Source organism: Rhinopithecus roxellana, chromosome 14 (genome assembly GCF_007565055.1).
Source record: "Rhinopithecus roxellana isolate Shanxi Qingling chromosome 14, ASM756505v1, whole genome shotgun sequence".
NCBI lineage: Eukaryota > Metazoa > Chordata > Mammalia > Primates > Cercopithecidae > Rhinopithecus > Rhinopithecus roxellana.
The window spans coordinates 33,598,116-33,613,764 of record NC_044562.1 but is presented as its reverse complement, the minus strand read 5'-3'; the positions used below and the strand labels follow the sequence as shown (position 1 = coordinate 33,613,764).

The following is a 15,649-nucleotide window of genomic DNA, read 5'->3' as shown; positions in this document are numbered from 1 at the left end:
GTTATTCTGGTCTTTTTGCTGCTCCTCAGAAAAAGGGTCTTTTTGTGTTCTGTTTGGCTTTTTCATTTATGAAACCGATGCACCACCTACTGCCCTAAGGAGGCAGGTGACTTTTTGTTTTGTTTCTCATTGAGAGGTAAGTTTACTACTAGGTATTTTCATTTTTATTGTTGTGGGAAAGACATCCTTTTCCTAAAAAAAAAAAAAAAAAAAAAAAAAATTACATTTCAAGACTGATGCAAAGCTAGGTGCAGTGGCTCACACCTGTAATCCCAGCACTTTGGGAGGCTGAGGTGGGCATATCACTTAAGGTCAGGAGTTCCAGACCAGCCTGACCAACATGGTGAAACCCTGCCTCTACTAAAAACACAAAAATCAGCTGGGTGTGGTGGCATACACCTATAATTCCAGCTACTCAGGAGACTGGGGCAGGAGAATCGCTTGACCCAGGAGGTGGAGGTTGCAGTGGGCCAAGATCACGCCACAGCACTCCAGCCTGGGCGACAAAGAGACTCTGACGAAAAAATCATCATTGTCATCATCGTCATCCTCATCATCCCAGCACTTTGGGAGGCCAAGGCAGGAGTTCAAGGCTGCAGTGAGCTATGATCACGACACTGTACTCAGCCTGTAACAGAGTGAGACCCTGTCTCAAGCCAAAAAAGAAAAAAAAAAGAAAAAAAACCACAAAGACTGCTGCTGCTGGCATTTTGGAAAGCTGCTGATTTTACAGACTTCAATATTTCCAAAATCTCATGTGGAACTTCACATGGCATAATTGTCTGACTTGCTTAGAGTCCTAGGGTCCTGTGTACCAACAAATGCCAGGTAATAAAATAATGTAGATGAAAATACAATAAAACAAACTGAAAAAAATGCTGTTATTAATTTATACCACATTCACTCTCAAGTACAGATTGCTGTCAGTAGTCAAAGCACAAGCAGAGTATCCCTGAGAGCCAGAAAGAACAGGGAAATAAATGATCTGGTGGCAGTGGGAGAAATAATGTCGTCCAGACCACATAAAAATGACACTGAATTACAAATTCCAAAGTACAACACACAGCAATTCTAATCAATGCTGGAAATATGCCTTACCTCCTCAGGAACACCAATTCGTTTAGCAGGGATTTTCTGAAAAGAACCTTCAAAGACGCTTTGTCCAAAAGAACCATAGTTCTCCACAGCAGTCTGGGAATAAATAATTCCCTGTGTTTAAAAATAAAACAGGGACAAAATAAAGTGCATTACATTTTAATTATAAAGATATCAAGATAATTTACTTGCATTTCAAACATTAAGTAGCTTAAGTCAAAAAAAAGTTAACAGTGCTGATATTAATTTTCCTCCATGTTATCAAAGGAGTACAGTACCCATCATCCTCAAATGGATGATCTCAATGGTTATTTTGTGACCTCCTCTTCCTCCTAACCATATCCTGGATTTTTTCATGAAAGACTTGCTTTCTGAAGGTCATGATTATGTAAGTAAATGAAAGAGGCACTTAACTTGGAACAATGGGACAGGGGACTCTATTTTAGTTTCCATTTGGCTTCTCTGCTTTACAAGAGAAGACTGGGCAATGGCTACGTGAGACTTAGAAAAATGCAATATTTTCTTGGCTTTTTACCTAGATTGAAATCGCAAATAAAGCATTTGAATCCAATACCAATAAACTAAAATTTTAATTGTTTAGAAATTTTTAAATGTATCTTTCACTAGCTTTCTAAGGTCAGGAAAATTACTCAAAAACTGTATCCCAGGCCAGGTGCAGTGGCTCATGCCTGTAATCTCAGCACTTTGCAAGGGCGAAGCTGGAGGATCACTTGAGCCTAGGAGTTTGAGACCAGCCTGGGAAAAAAGGGAGACTGTGTCTTTACAAAAAATATAAAAAAGAATTAGCTGGGCATGGTGGCACACGCCTGTGGTCCCAGCTACTCAGGAGGCTGAGTTGGATCACTTGAGCCCAGGAGGTTGAGGCTGCAGTGAGCTGTGATTGCACTACCGCACTTCGGCCTGGGCAACAGAGCGAGACCTTGTCCCAAACATAAAAACAAAACAAAACAAAACAAAACAAAACAAAAACTGTATGTCACAGGATACAGCCATTTGTAATGGATTCAAACTGTTAAACAAATTATGGAGAGGAGGGGAAGAAAGCAAAGTTAAAATAAAATTAGAAAATTTGGCAGTTTTAATTACTTCAAATGATACTGGAGAGATATAGTGGTTTCCAATTACACAATATGTTGCCTTTTATTTAAAGAGGATAAAATCTAGAAGTATTAAAATTTGGTCATTAAACCAAAAAAGTCTCTGGAAGGCAAACATGAATTAGAATTAGTAGGAGTGCCTTTGTCAGAGATGAGTTTACTAACTTCATGCTTGAAGTCAGTCATGCTTAGTCTTCACTGAGTGGCACATATAACACCTATTGATAACACAGAGATAAGATCTATAGATAGGCCAGGTGTGGTGGCTCACGCCTGTAATCCCAGCACTTTGGGGAGCCAAGGTGGGTGGATCCCGAAGTCAGGAGATCGAGACCATCCTGGCTAACATGGTGAAACCCTGTCTCTACTAAAAATACAAAAATTAGCCAGGGGTGGTGGCACGTGCCTGTAGTCCCAGCTACTTGGGAGGCTGAGGCAGGAGAATCACTTGAACCCCAGGAGGCAGAGGTTGCAGTGAGCCAAGATCATGCCACTGCGCTCTAGCCTGGGCAGCAGAGCAAGACTCCTTCTAAAAAAAAAAAAATACCCAGAATGGAGAATCACTTGTTTAACATTCTTGACAATCTGGCTGTAAATCAAAGAGTACTCTGTAATGATAATTAGACTTTCTGGGCTGGGTGCAGTGGCTCACGCCTCTAATCCCAGCACTTTGAGAGGTCAAGGCGGCAGATCTCCTGAGCTCAGGAGTTCAAGACCACCCTGGGCAACATGGTGAAAACCCATCTCTACTAAAATACAAAACTTAGCCCGAGGTAGTGGCGTGTGCCTGTTGTCCCAGCTATTCAGGAGGCTGAGGCATGAGAATCACTTGAGCCCCAGAGGTGGAGGTTATAGTGAGCCACGATCACGCCACTGCACTCCAGCCTGCGCGACAGAGACTCCATCTCAACAAAAAAGAAAATTAGACTTTCTCCTTTTATCTATGTTTTAAAGTCAATCTTTTATGCTATACTTGCATATTACCAAATACCTCTATCAGCACCACAAATGGAATCAGAAAAGGCATAATTTGTCAATAAATTTCAATATAGATGGTTTACCTACAGGGGCAACACAATTGATCCTGACTCCACTGCAGGCCCATTCCAAAGCTAAAGATTTGGTGAGGTTGTAAACACCTGCTCTTGCAGCTCCAGAATGCCTTTGAAAGACAAAACATAAACAGGACAATCAGCTTTGGTTGCATATTTCTCTTGTTCACCAAGCTGGCAGGTATGCCAAGTACCTGACAATTCCACCAGAGACTTCTTGCTATGGAGTCTGTCTTGTTGAGCTTCTGTCTAAACAACGAAGAAAAAACTATGTCCTTCAATATTAAATCCAAGTCACAGCTGATCATCAAGCAAATCTCACAAGACATAGACCCAGATAAGGCTCCTCAAATCACTATGCAAGAGGAATACTTTGAAGAACTTTGATTATAAAGGAAAACAAATCGGTAATTTTAAGGATTTCAAGCATGTGGTTGTTTTTAAAATCAATTTTAAATAACAAAGGTGGCGAGGTGCAGTGGCTCACACCTATAATCCCAGCACTTTGGGAGGCCGAGGCGGGCAGATCACCTAAGGTCAGGAGTTCAAGACCAGCCCGGCCAACATGGTGAAACCCCATCTCTACTAAAAATACAAAAATTAGCCAGGCATTGTAGCAGGCATCTGTAATCCCAGCTACTCAGGAGGCTGAGGCAGAAGAATCACTTGAACCTGGAAGGCAGAAGTTGTAAATAGCTGTTATCACACCACGGCACTCCAGCCTGGGCAACAGAATGAGACTCCATCTCAAAAATAAATAAAGTACGGGGTCTTGTGTAGATAGACACTATGGCTTAGAATTTCTACTTACAAGATCCTCAAAACCAAATATAGGATAATTTAATGTGAGAAAATTAACTTACACAACTAATTAGGAAAATTCCTGCAATCAAAGGCATTTGAAATCAGATGGTAAAAACCAGATTATTTAGTAAATCTTGTTGGACTTCCTTTAACATTTATTTTAGCATAGGTCTGCAGGTGATAATTCTTGCAGATTTTATATGTTTGAAAAAGTCTTTAATTCATCTTTGGTTTTGAAAGATATCTCAATGGATGCAGAATTTCAAGTTTGCATGCTTTTTTCTGTTGGCACTTTAAAGATGTTACACCACTAACTTCTAACTTGCATTGGTGCTGATGAGAAATCTGTTCTGTCTACAATGTGTCTTTTTCCTCCAGCTGCTTTTAAGATTTTCTCTTCAGCACTGGTTCTCAGCAATATGGTTATGATGTGCCTTGTACACTTTTCTTCATGTTATTTGTACTGGGATTTATTGAGCTTCTTGAATCTGTAGGTTTATAGTTTTTATCAAATTTGGAAAACTTTCACCCACAGTGTCTTCAAATTTTTTTTTGTCCCTGTTTCTCATTTCTCTTTCAGAGACTCCAACTGTCTCACAGTTCACGAAGGCTCTGTTTTTGTTTTTTGTGTTTTTGAGACAGAATCTCGCTCTGTCGCGCAGGCTGGAGTGCAGTGGCACAATCTTGGCTTACTGCAACCTCTGCTTCCCGGGTTCAAGCGATTCTCCTGCCTTAGCCTCCCAAGTAGCTGGGTTTATAGGCGTGCGTCATCACGGCTGGCTAATTTTTGTATTTTTAGTAGAGAGGGGGTTTCGGCATGTTGGCCAGGCTGGTCTCAAACTCCCGACCTCAGGTGATCTGCCCGCCTCAGCCTCCCAAAGTGGTGGGATTACAGGCATGATCCACCGCGCCCAGCCTCAACTGAACATTTTACAAACTGAGTATGCCTTATTCAAAACGCTTGGAACCAGAAGTTTTGGATTTTAAATCTGTTCAGATTTTGGAATATTTGCATATACTACCTTGTATAGCATCCCTAATCTGAAAATCCAAAATCTGAAATGCTCCAAAAAGCATTTCCTTTGAGCATCCTATTGGTGCTCAGAAATTTTCAGGTTTTGGAGCATTCTGGATTTTGAGTTTTCAGATCAGGATGCTCAACCTATATTTGTGTAATTTTTTTTTCAGTGCCTGTTATCTAAGGTTGTAGAAAAAGACCTTCTCTATTGCCTCTTAAAAGTGCAATCTCTGGCTTCCCTAAAAAATGGAAGGAATCAGAACGTTGAAAAGATACTAAAGAAATCAGCAAATATGTATGTATTTTTAATCCACACTTGTCAACTGCTAAACTTGTGTTTTTCAAGTTACTTCCTGGCATATTGTTTTTCTCCTGATTCTATTTGGATGGCCTTTAGATTCTTCTGAAAGAAATGACTGAGATAGGCCGGGTGCGGTGGCTCATGCCTATAATCCCAGTACTTTGGGAGGTTGAGGCGGGCGGATCCTGAGGTCAGGAGTTCGAGACCAGCCTAGTTAACATGGTGAAACCCTGTTTCTACTAAAAATACAAAAAATTAGCTGGGCGTGGTGGCAGGTGCCTGTAATTCCAGCTACCCAGGAGGCTTAGGTAGCAGAATCGCTTGAACCCAGGAGGTAGAGGTTGCAGTGAGCCGAGATTGTGCCATTGCACTTCAGCTTGGGCAACAAGAGTGAAACTCCATCCCCCCCAAAAAAAAGAAAAGAAAAGAAAAGAAAGAAATAACTGAGATAGTAGGTTAAATAAGGTCACTAAGTTCTTTTTTCTTTCTTTTTTCTTTTGGGGGGCGGGGACACAGTCTCACTCTGTAGCCCAAACTCCGCCTCCCAGATTCAAGTGATTCTCATGCATCAACCCCCCAAGTAGCTAAGATTATAGGTGTGTGCCACCATGCTTGGCTAATTTTTGTATTTTTAGTAGAGAAGGGGTTTCACCATGTTGGCCAGGCTGGTCTTGAACTCCTGACCTCAGGTGATCTGCCTACCTCAGCCTCCCAAAGTGCTGGGATTACAGGCGTGAGCCGCTGCCCCCAGCCCCACTGACTTCTTTTCTGAAAAAATAAATATCTATTGTCAATGGAAAAATTAATCAAAATCAAAATAAGAGTCAAATATGTCAAATTCTATTATGGTGAACTTCACAAGATATTCCAAATTCTACAGTCACGGATGTTGTAAGTTGGTCATTAGCTAAAAAATAAATTTGGGGTTATTCAAAGATACTTAATGTAGGCCAGGTGTGGTGGCTCACACCTGTAATCCCAGTACTTTGGGAGGCTGAGGTGGGTGGACCACTAGGTCAGGAGTTCGAGACCAGCCTGGCCAGCATGGTGAAACCCCCATCTACTAAAAATACAAAAAAATCAGCCGGGAATGGTGGCACGCACCTGTAATCCCAGCTACTTGGGAGGATGAGGCAGGAGAATTGCTTGAACCCGGAAGGAAGAGGCTGCAGTGAGCAGAAATTGCGTCACTGCATTCCCGCCTGGGTGACAGAGCGAGACTCTGTCTTAAAAAAAAAAAGAAAAAAGATACTTAATATAAAAACAACTTGTAGGCCGGGTACAGTGACTCATGCCTGTAATCTCAGCACATTGGGAGGCCAAGGTGTTCGGATCACCTGAGGTCGGGGGTTCCAGACCACCCTGACCAACATAGAGAAACGCCATCTCTCCTAAAAATACAAAATTAGCTCAGCATGGTGGCACATGCCTGTAATCCCAGCTACTCTGGAAGCTGAGGCAGGAGAATCGCTTGAACCCAGGAGGCGGAGGTTGTGGCGAGCCAAGACTATGCCATTGCACTTCCAGCCTCGGCAACAAGAGCGAAACTCCGTCTCAGAAAAGAAAAGAAAAGAAAAGAAAAGAAAAGAAAAGAAAAGAAAAGAAAAGAAAAGAAAAGAAAAGAAAAGAAAAGACAACTTGTATTAGGCTAAACCTAGTATATAAATATTCCCCATAAAGGACAACTAGATGATGCTCTCCCAAACCATGACTCCCAAATCCTCATCATTCTTGAGCTTTTCTTTGTAATACATACTTGAATATAAATGTTTTCCTTCTCAACCATGAAGAGTAAAAAGATCCTCCAAGTAAATGCCTTAGTTGTGATAAGCCTGCGGCTTTAGGTGCCCTCCTGGATGCACAGCCCCAGAGCCCCAGGGCCACAGGTTCTAGTGTAGGAAGCCCTGATGCAGTTCAAACTCCTCTCCCTGGTAGTTAAGGCCTTTTCTGACTCCCACTCCATTCCCAGCTATTAATTTCCATTTGGCCACACCACCCATCATCACAATGAATTATTTGTAGTTCCCAAAAGCGCCATAGTGTCTCAAATTTCTATGTCTTTACACAGTAAATGTCTCATTGACTTGCCTTCCTTTCTCCTCCTCATATGTCATCAAACTCGAGTTCACCTTCAAGATATGTTGCCAGGATGCTGCCCTCCTCTGTGCCCCCGCTTGCACACTTGCAAATACCTTTGCTGGAATATCCAACACCTTCTCTCTCTGGCTGATTATTTTCATACTTTGCTCCCCTACTAATTGTGGACTCCCTCAGAGTGTGGACGGCATCTGATTCATTTTAGTATTTCCAGATGTACCTTGTGCATGTACCTATACTGGTCAAGTAAACAAGTGTCAGCCAACAGTTTCAATTTGTCTCTTAAGAGAGCTCAAATTTAAAACAAAGGAGTGCTTGGCCGGCCGTGGTGGCTCAAGCCTGTAATCCCAGCACTTTGGGAGGCCGAGACGGGTGGATCACGAGGTCAGGAGATCGAGACCATCCTGGCGAACACGGTGAAACCCCGTCTCTACTAAAAAATACAAAAAACTAGCCGGGCGAGATGGCGGGTGCCTGTAGTCCCAGCTACTCGGGAGGCTGAGGCAGGAGAATGGCGTAAACCTGGGAGGCGGAGCGCTCAATCTCTGACATTCACCCTCCTCATCTATTGTAGAGGATACCAAAACCTATGTCTTTCAAATTTCAAATTACAACACAATGATAATAGTGAAATAAAATTAGCAAGTAATAAGCAGCAAGTGCAAAAAAGAAAATATAACAGAGCAGACCACAATAAAATTGAAAATATCAGCCCGGTGCAGTGGATCACGTCTGTAATCCCAGCACTTTGGGAGGCTGAGGTGGGTGGATCACCTGAGGTCAGGAGTTAGAGACAAGCCTGACCAACATGGTGAAACCCTGTCTCTACTAAAAATACAAAAAATTACTGGGCGTGGTGGTGGGTGCCTGTAATCCCAGCTACTCAGGGGGCTGAGGCATAAGAATCGCTTGAACCCGGGAAGCAGAGGTTGCAGTGAGCCAACATCGTGCCATTGCACTCCAGCCTGGGCAACAAAAGCGAAACTCCATCTCGAAAAGAAAGAAAAAAGAAAAGAAAGAAAAAAATATCAGAGGCACATAGATAGTAATAGGTTTCCTTCACGAATTTTGTTTTGCCTATAGACACACATACACGTATGTGTTCTCTAGGTCAAGATGTAAAATTTTTTTCTTACTATGAGTCATGGTCAAAAGTGTGAAAGCCATTGGAAAAGGAAACGATTCTTAAAGAATAAAAGCAAGAAATATCTGAAACATATTTCCATAGCAAAGACTGTCTTTTCCATAGCAAAGACAAGTTGTGTTTTTTCCTAGCCAACCGAGTATCAGAAAAGCCACTGATTTCATTTCAAAAATGTATTTTAAGCAAAGAAACTCTCGTTACGTCTTATATATGCATGAAGGAGGATAAATTTCACTCATAAAGGAACTACAACTTTTCCAAAGGTCAGTTTGGCAATATCTCTTAAAATTACAATGGCATTTGGCTTTGGACTTAGCAAATATACTTCTTGCAATTTAGGCCACACACCATCTGATGTATATAAAATGTTACTTACTGCAGGTGTTTAGTTGGGTTTTGGTAATAACAACCCAAATGCTCACCAACTGGAAATGGTTACATAAATCATTCCTTACTTATGGTTTATAAAGTGGCATATTAGCCATAAAAAAAAGAAGAAATCTCTTTAGATTTGGTTAAGAAAATATCTCCAGGATATTTGCTTCATTTGAGAACATCAAGATACAGAATAGTGTTTAAAGTATCCTAAATTTTTTGTTAAGATGTAGGAAAAAGACATGCCCCAAAACTATCAACAGTAATTGCCTGTGAGGATGGGAAATGCCAGAAAGAACCTACAATCTGAATTATTTCTTCCAAGATGCTAAAATAGGTAAATATGTTTAGTAAAGAATAATGAGCAGAAAAAGAAGGTATAGTGGTATCAATGGCCTGCACACCACTTTTTACTCTGCACACCATTTTTTACAAGAGGCAAGTACCTCTTGCCTGTTCTCAGTCCATGTCCAAGCGGTGATGACCGCAGTTCCTCATTCCTCAGGCTGACCATGAGTATCAGAGCAACCTCATTTCTACAGTTTTTGGTTAATGGGTGAACACATGACTAGGCAGTCTGAATCTGGCAGTCTGAATCTGAACAGGAATGTTTTAGAAGTACTTTGAATTTTAAGTTCAATAAATAATAAACAAAACTTTGAAATTTAACTTCAATTTTAAGTTCAAATTAAAAGAAAATGTTAACTATTAGGATCACAACTCCTTTAAAGGTATTAATGATCTTGATTTAAGAAATGTTCCCTATCCCGCTTCCCCCATCCAGAAGACAAAACTCAAAGACTTAGAAAGAAAACAATATAAAAATGCTTACGCAGCTAATGGAAATCCAGCTTTAGTAAGGACAATGATATTGACGATAGATCCTCCATGCTCTTTCATCCAGGAGTTGTAAACTGCAGGATAGAGGCAAACTCGATCATTAAATTTTTAAACAGTGTCCTGCTCCTCCTGATACCTTGTTTCAGCACAGTGCCTGTTTGGTATGTTTTACATGTTCATTTACATTTTCTTATAAAAAAGCCTGATTGAGGTAAAATTTACACATCATAAAATTCATCTACGTTAAGTGTGCAATGTAATGACTTAATAAATATACACAGAGTTGTGCAACCATTACTACAATCCAACTTTAGAACCTTTCCATCACCCCAAAAAGTTCCTTCACACCCATTTGCAGCTCAACCCATCCCCAGGAAAACACTCATCTTTCTGTTTCTCTAGATTTGCCTTTACCTTTTCTGAAAATCTCATGTAAAGTGAATCATACAATATGTGGTCTTTTGTGTCTAACTTCCTCCACTTAGAATCATGTTTGTGAGGTTCATCCATGTTGTAATGTGTTAATAGTTCCTTTCTGATTGCTGAGTAGTATTCTGTTATGTGCATATGCCATATTTTATTTATCCACTTATCAGCTGATAAACATTTGGATAGTTCCTCTTTGGGGCAATTATGAATACAAATCTTTGTGTGGTCATATGTTAACTCTGTTTAGCTTTTAAAGAAACTGCCAAATGGTTTTCCAAAGTGTCCCCACCATTTTACATTACTCTCAGGAATGCATGTGGGATGTAGTTTATATACACCCTTGCTGTCTGATTTTTTCATAATAGCCCTCTAGTGAGTGTGAAGTGGTATCACACTGGAGTTTTTATTTGCATTTCCCTAATGACTAACATGTTGATCTATACATCTATCCTATGTCAGTACCACACTGTCTTAAAATCAAGAAATAGCTGTGAAATCAAGAAGCGTTAAGTCCTCCAACTTTCTTCTTTGGCAAAATTGTTTTGGCTTTTCTGGGCCCTCTGCATCTCCATATATAGTGTAGGATCAGTTTGTTAATTTCTGCAAAAATGTACAGGGATTGCACTGAATCTACAGATCAATTTGGGAAGAACTAACACATTAACAATATTGAAACTTCTAACCCATAAACACTGAATATCTTTACATTATTTAAATCTTCTTTGATTTCTCTCAGCAGTGTCTGGCAGTTTGTAGCATACACGTCTTACACTTCTTTTGTTAGCCTCATTGTTAAATATTTTATGATTTATATATGCTGGAAGCTCCACTTGATATGTGGCACCAATTCTACTCATACAAATCAAGATAATGCTAGAGATGTATCTCCAGACTCTCTTCAACAGAAACCCAAATTCTTAGAATTTAAAGATCAGACAAAATTAAATACTCAATCCTATTAAGGGCTTAAGCAAAAATAAGAATACCTTACCATTATTACAGACTGCTTCCCTGTGAGTTTTTACCAATTCATAATATAGAACAGAAAAAAGAAGGTAAAACCAGTAGAAAAGAAGACATAAAATACGACATATTCTGAATCTAAGAAAATTTTTTCACATTATTTTCACATTGCTAAATTTGGGATGCCTTATAGTTGGTGGTATCTTACAATTATAAATAGCAGTGTTTTTACTTTCTTAATGTATATAGAATGATGGTGAATTTCACAATTAATTATATCTTTGGCTCAATGAAATACAATAGTTATTTTTAAACAATACGATCATACACCTAGAAAACCCGAAACTAGTTTGACAAACTATTAAATAAAGCTGCAAATTATCAGTTAAAGCTAGAAGATACATTTGAAAAAATAAGTTTTCAATAAACCAACAATAGTCCAGCTGAAAAATAAAGTGAAAAAGAGTCCATTCAAAGTAGCAATAGCCATGAAATATATCCAGGCATATAATCTTAATTTAAAGTGATCTATGTGATTCAAACCACAAACCTTTGCCAAAAGATATAAACAATATTTTATTAATGAAAAGACATGTTATGATGGAAAGATTCTATGTTTAAACATGTCAATTATTTCCAAGTTATTAAATTTAACACAATTCCAATCAAATTTCCCCAGGATTTCTGAGGAAGAAGCTTGAATATAAAATTCATGTCAAAGAATAAATGGGCCTGGTGTGGTGGCTCACACCTGTAATCCCAGCACTTTGGGAGGCTGAGGTGGATGGATCACCTGAAGTCAGGAGTTCAATACCAGCCTGGCCAACATGGCAAAACCCCATCTCTACTATAAATGCAAAAATTAGCAGGGCATGGTGGCACGTGCCTGTAATCCCAGCTACTCGGTGGGCTGAGGCAGGAGAATTGCTTGAACCAGGGAGGCAGAGGTTGCAGTGAGCCAAGATCACACCACCGCATTCCAGCCTGGGCAACAGAGACTCCGTCTCAAAAAAAAAAAAAAACAAAGAAAACAAGAATAAATGGTCATGAATAGCCAAGAAAAGTTTGGAAATAAAAATAAACAAAGCAATATTTTCCATATCATATCAAATACTGAAAACTATATAAAACCATTTGTTTTTAGCACAAGAAAGGAGAATAACCATTTATTTAAATTATTCTACACAGACTTTCTGCTTCTGGACAAATACCACCATATACATATATTTATTTATTTCCTAGTTCTGAAAATGTCTAGAAGAAATGATAACCCAGTAGTAGTGAACACATGTAGCACCCAAATCTCACCTTCTAAAAATCATTCCCGGCTAGGAGTGGTGGCTCACACCTGTAATCCCAGCACTTTGGGAGGTCAAGGTGAGAGGTTCACTTAAGCCCAGGAGTTCAAGACCAGCCTGGGCAACACAGAAAAACTGTCTCTATGAAAAATTTAAAAATTAGCCAGGCGTGGTGTCATGTGCCTATAGTAGCAGCTGCTCGGTAGGCTGAAGCGGGGAGGATTGCTTGACCACTACACTCCAGCCTGGGTGACAGAGGAAGACTCTGTCTCCAAAAAGTAAATAAATAAATAAGCGAACAACAATTATGATTCCCTAGTAAAGGGAACTAGGTCTTCTTGGAGAAACAGGTCTGAGCCATGTCAAAAAGACACAGAAGCCAGATCAGCCAGACAACTAGAATGTCAGAAAGAAAATGACAATAATGAGTTAGAAATACTGAATAAAAATAAATTCCATTCATCAACAGTAATGCTTAGGAAAAAAAAGAAAAATATAACTTATGAAAACTAAAAACTAAAAGCCCCAAATAAGTAAAAGCAAAAATAATAGGCCTTGTATTCTTTTTATTTATTTGTTTATTTATTTATTTTTATTTTTATTTTTATTTTTTATTTTTGAGATAGATCCTCGCTCTGTTGCCCAGGCTGGAGTGCAGTGGTGTAATCTCGGCTCACTGCAACCTCTGCCTCCCTGGTTCAAGAGATTCTCCTGTCTCAGTCTCCCAAGTAGCTGGGACACTCTGCCATGCCTGGCTCTTTTTTTTTTTTTTTTTTTTTTTTTTTTTTGTATCTTAGTAGAGACGGGGTTTCACCGGGCTGCCCAGGCTGGTCTCAAACTACTGAGCTCAGGTAATCTGCCCACCTCGGCCTCCCAAAGTGCTGGGATTACAGGCATGAGCCACCATGCCCGGCCGGCCTTGTATTCTTTACAAGCCAGTTTTGGCTAATAAAAATCATTGCTGAATTTCAATTCCGTAGACTTTTAATTGACAGTTGTTAGCAAGGAATCTTGGATTAGTAAGACATTGCTAATTTGCTTGTTACAAGGAGTGAAAGCACCGAGCTATACAGCTTGGGTTAGAGACCACTAGTTGTCTCCCAATACTCAGTCTCTCTTTCTTCCACAGAAATAGAATTTGTATTAGGCACAAAGCTGCCCACCTAAGGACTCTATTTCCCAGTTTCTTTTACAGCTAGGTATGATCATTTAACTGAATTCTAGCCGATGAATGTGAGCAAACATCATGGTGCTACTTCCAGATGGTGCCCATAAAAGGAATGGGTGAGCATTACACTTTTTCCCCATTCCTGCTGTCTGCAATGCACATTTGATAGCAAGAACTGGAGCAGCCCTCTTCAATCATGCAATGGAAATCACAGGTCAAGAACAGTAGAGCAATAAGAAGGATCCTTGGCCGGGCGCGGTGGCTCAAGCCTGTAATCCCAGCACTTTGGGAGGCCGAGACGGGCGGATCACGAGGTCAGGAGATCGAGACCATCCTGGCTAACACGGTGAAACCCCGTCTCTACTAAAAAATACAAAAAAACTAGCCGGGCGAGGTGGTGGGCGCCTGTAGTCCCAGCTACTCCGGAGGCTGAGGCAGGAGAATAGCGTGAACCCAGGAGGCGGAGCTTGCAGTGAGCTGAGATCCGGCTACTGCACTCCAGCCTGGGCGACAGAGCGAGACTCCGTCTCAAAAAAAAAAAAAAAAGAAGGATCCTCAGTCCCTAATGATTATGAAACTACCATGTAATCCTCAGACTACCTACCTGGACTTTTTATGTGAGAAAAATCAACTAATGTTACTGGAACGATCCAGCTTGTATGGCAACTTATACAGAGCTTGATTCTGCTAGACAGGTAGGGATGTCTGCAAGACCTCTGACTTGTAGACACTAAGAATATAAAGCCTAATTCAGGTTGGCATGAAGACCCTTTGAGTTAGGGTTGTACTTGGTCTGTATTTTTCTTTTCTTTTCTTTTCTTTTTTTTTTTTGAGACGGAGTCCTGCTCTGTCGCCCAGGCTGGAGTGCAGTGGGGCGATCTCGGCTCACTGCAAGCTCCGCCTCCCGGGCCTACGCCATTCTCCTGCCTCAGCCTCCTGAGTAGCTGGGACCACAGGCGCCCACCACTGTGCCTGGCTAATTTTTTGTATTTTTAGTAGAGACGAGGTTTCACCGTGTTAGCCAGGATGGTCTCGATCCCCTGACCTTGTGATCCGCCCGCCTCAGCCTCCCAAAGTGCTGGGATTACAGGCGTGAGCCACCACGCCCGGCCCCTTGGTCTGTATTTTTCATCATAAGAAAGAGTTGGGTAGTTTTTAAAGAATCTCTTGCCGGGCGCGGTGGCTCAAGCCTGTAATCCCAGCACTTTGGGAGGCCAAGACGGACGGATCATGAGGTCAGGAGATCGAGACCATCCTGGTTAACACGGTAAAACCCCATCTCTACTAAAAAATACAAAAAAAAAAAAAAAAAAAAAAAAACCACTAGCCGGGCGTGGTGGCGGGCGCCTATAGTCCCAGCTACTCGGGAGGCCGAGGCAGGAGAATGGCGTAAACCCAGGAGGCGGAGCTTGCAGTGAGCTGAGATCAGGCCACTGCACTCCAGCCTAGGCCACAGAGCAAGACTCCGTCTCAAAAAAAAACAAGAATCTCTTGAGTTAGCCAACTCAGGAGCTCAGTACTAACAACCCACAAAACACAACCTTTAACCCAAACACTGTATGTGCATGCTAATTAGTTGTTAGAGCATACAGACTCTGTCTCTGGTATTCTCCCTGAATTTATTTATTGGTTCTGCGAAAAGATTTAATAGATTCATTTCTTAAAAACAAAACAAGTGTGAGAGTTTTCTCCAATTTTATGAACAAGTTTATAGCTAAATCTATGTACAGATCATTAATAATTTCCTCATAATAAATTCCAAGAAATAAAATGATGAGATTGATGGATATCCACACTTTATAAATATTGCCAAATTACTACACTGAAATGTACCAATTTACATTCCTATGCTGTAAGTGAGAAAATCTAGGCAATAAATGTTAATGACATGGGGCTTCTGAGTCCCTCATAGGATTCCTGAGATCTCTAACTAAAGACGTGGTGACT

General features: G+C 40.6%; 1 protein-coding gene across 1 annotated transcript in view; it reads right to left on the bottom strand.

Annotated features, from left to right (window-relative positions):
• Nucleotides 1–15,649, bottom strand: part of PECR (peroxisomal trans-2-enoyl-CoA reductase) — a 41,390-nt gene that overhangs the window by 10,036 nt on the left and 15,705 nt on the right. Inside the window, exons 4-6 of the mRNA XM_010362324.2 lie at nt 9,837–9,918; nt 3,279–3,375; nt 1,099–1,209 (exon numbers count right to left, since the gene is read on the bottom strand). Of these exons, the coding sequence (XP_010360626.2) occupies nt 1,099–1,209; nt 3,279–3,375; nt 9,837–9,918 (290 nt within the window). The remainder of the gene's footprint in view (nt 1–1,098; nt 1,210–3,278; nt 3,376–9,836; nt 9,919–15,649) is intronic.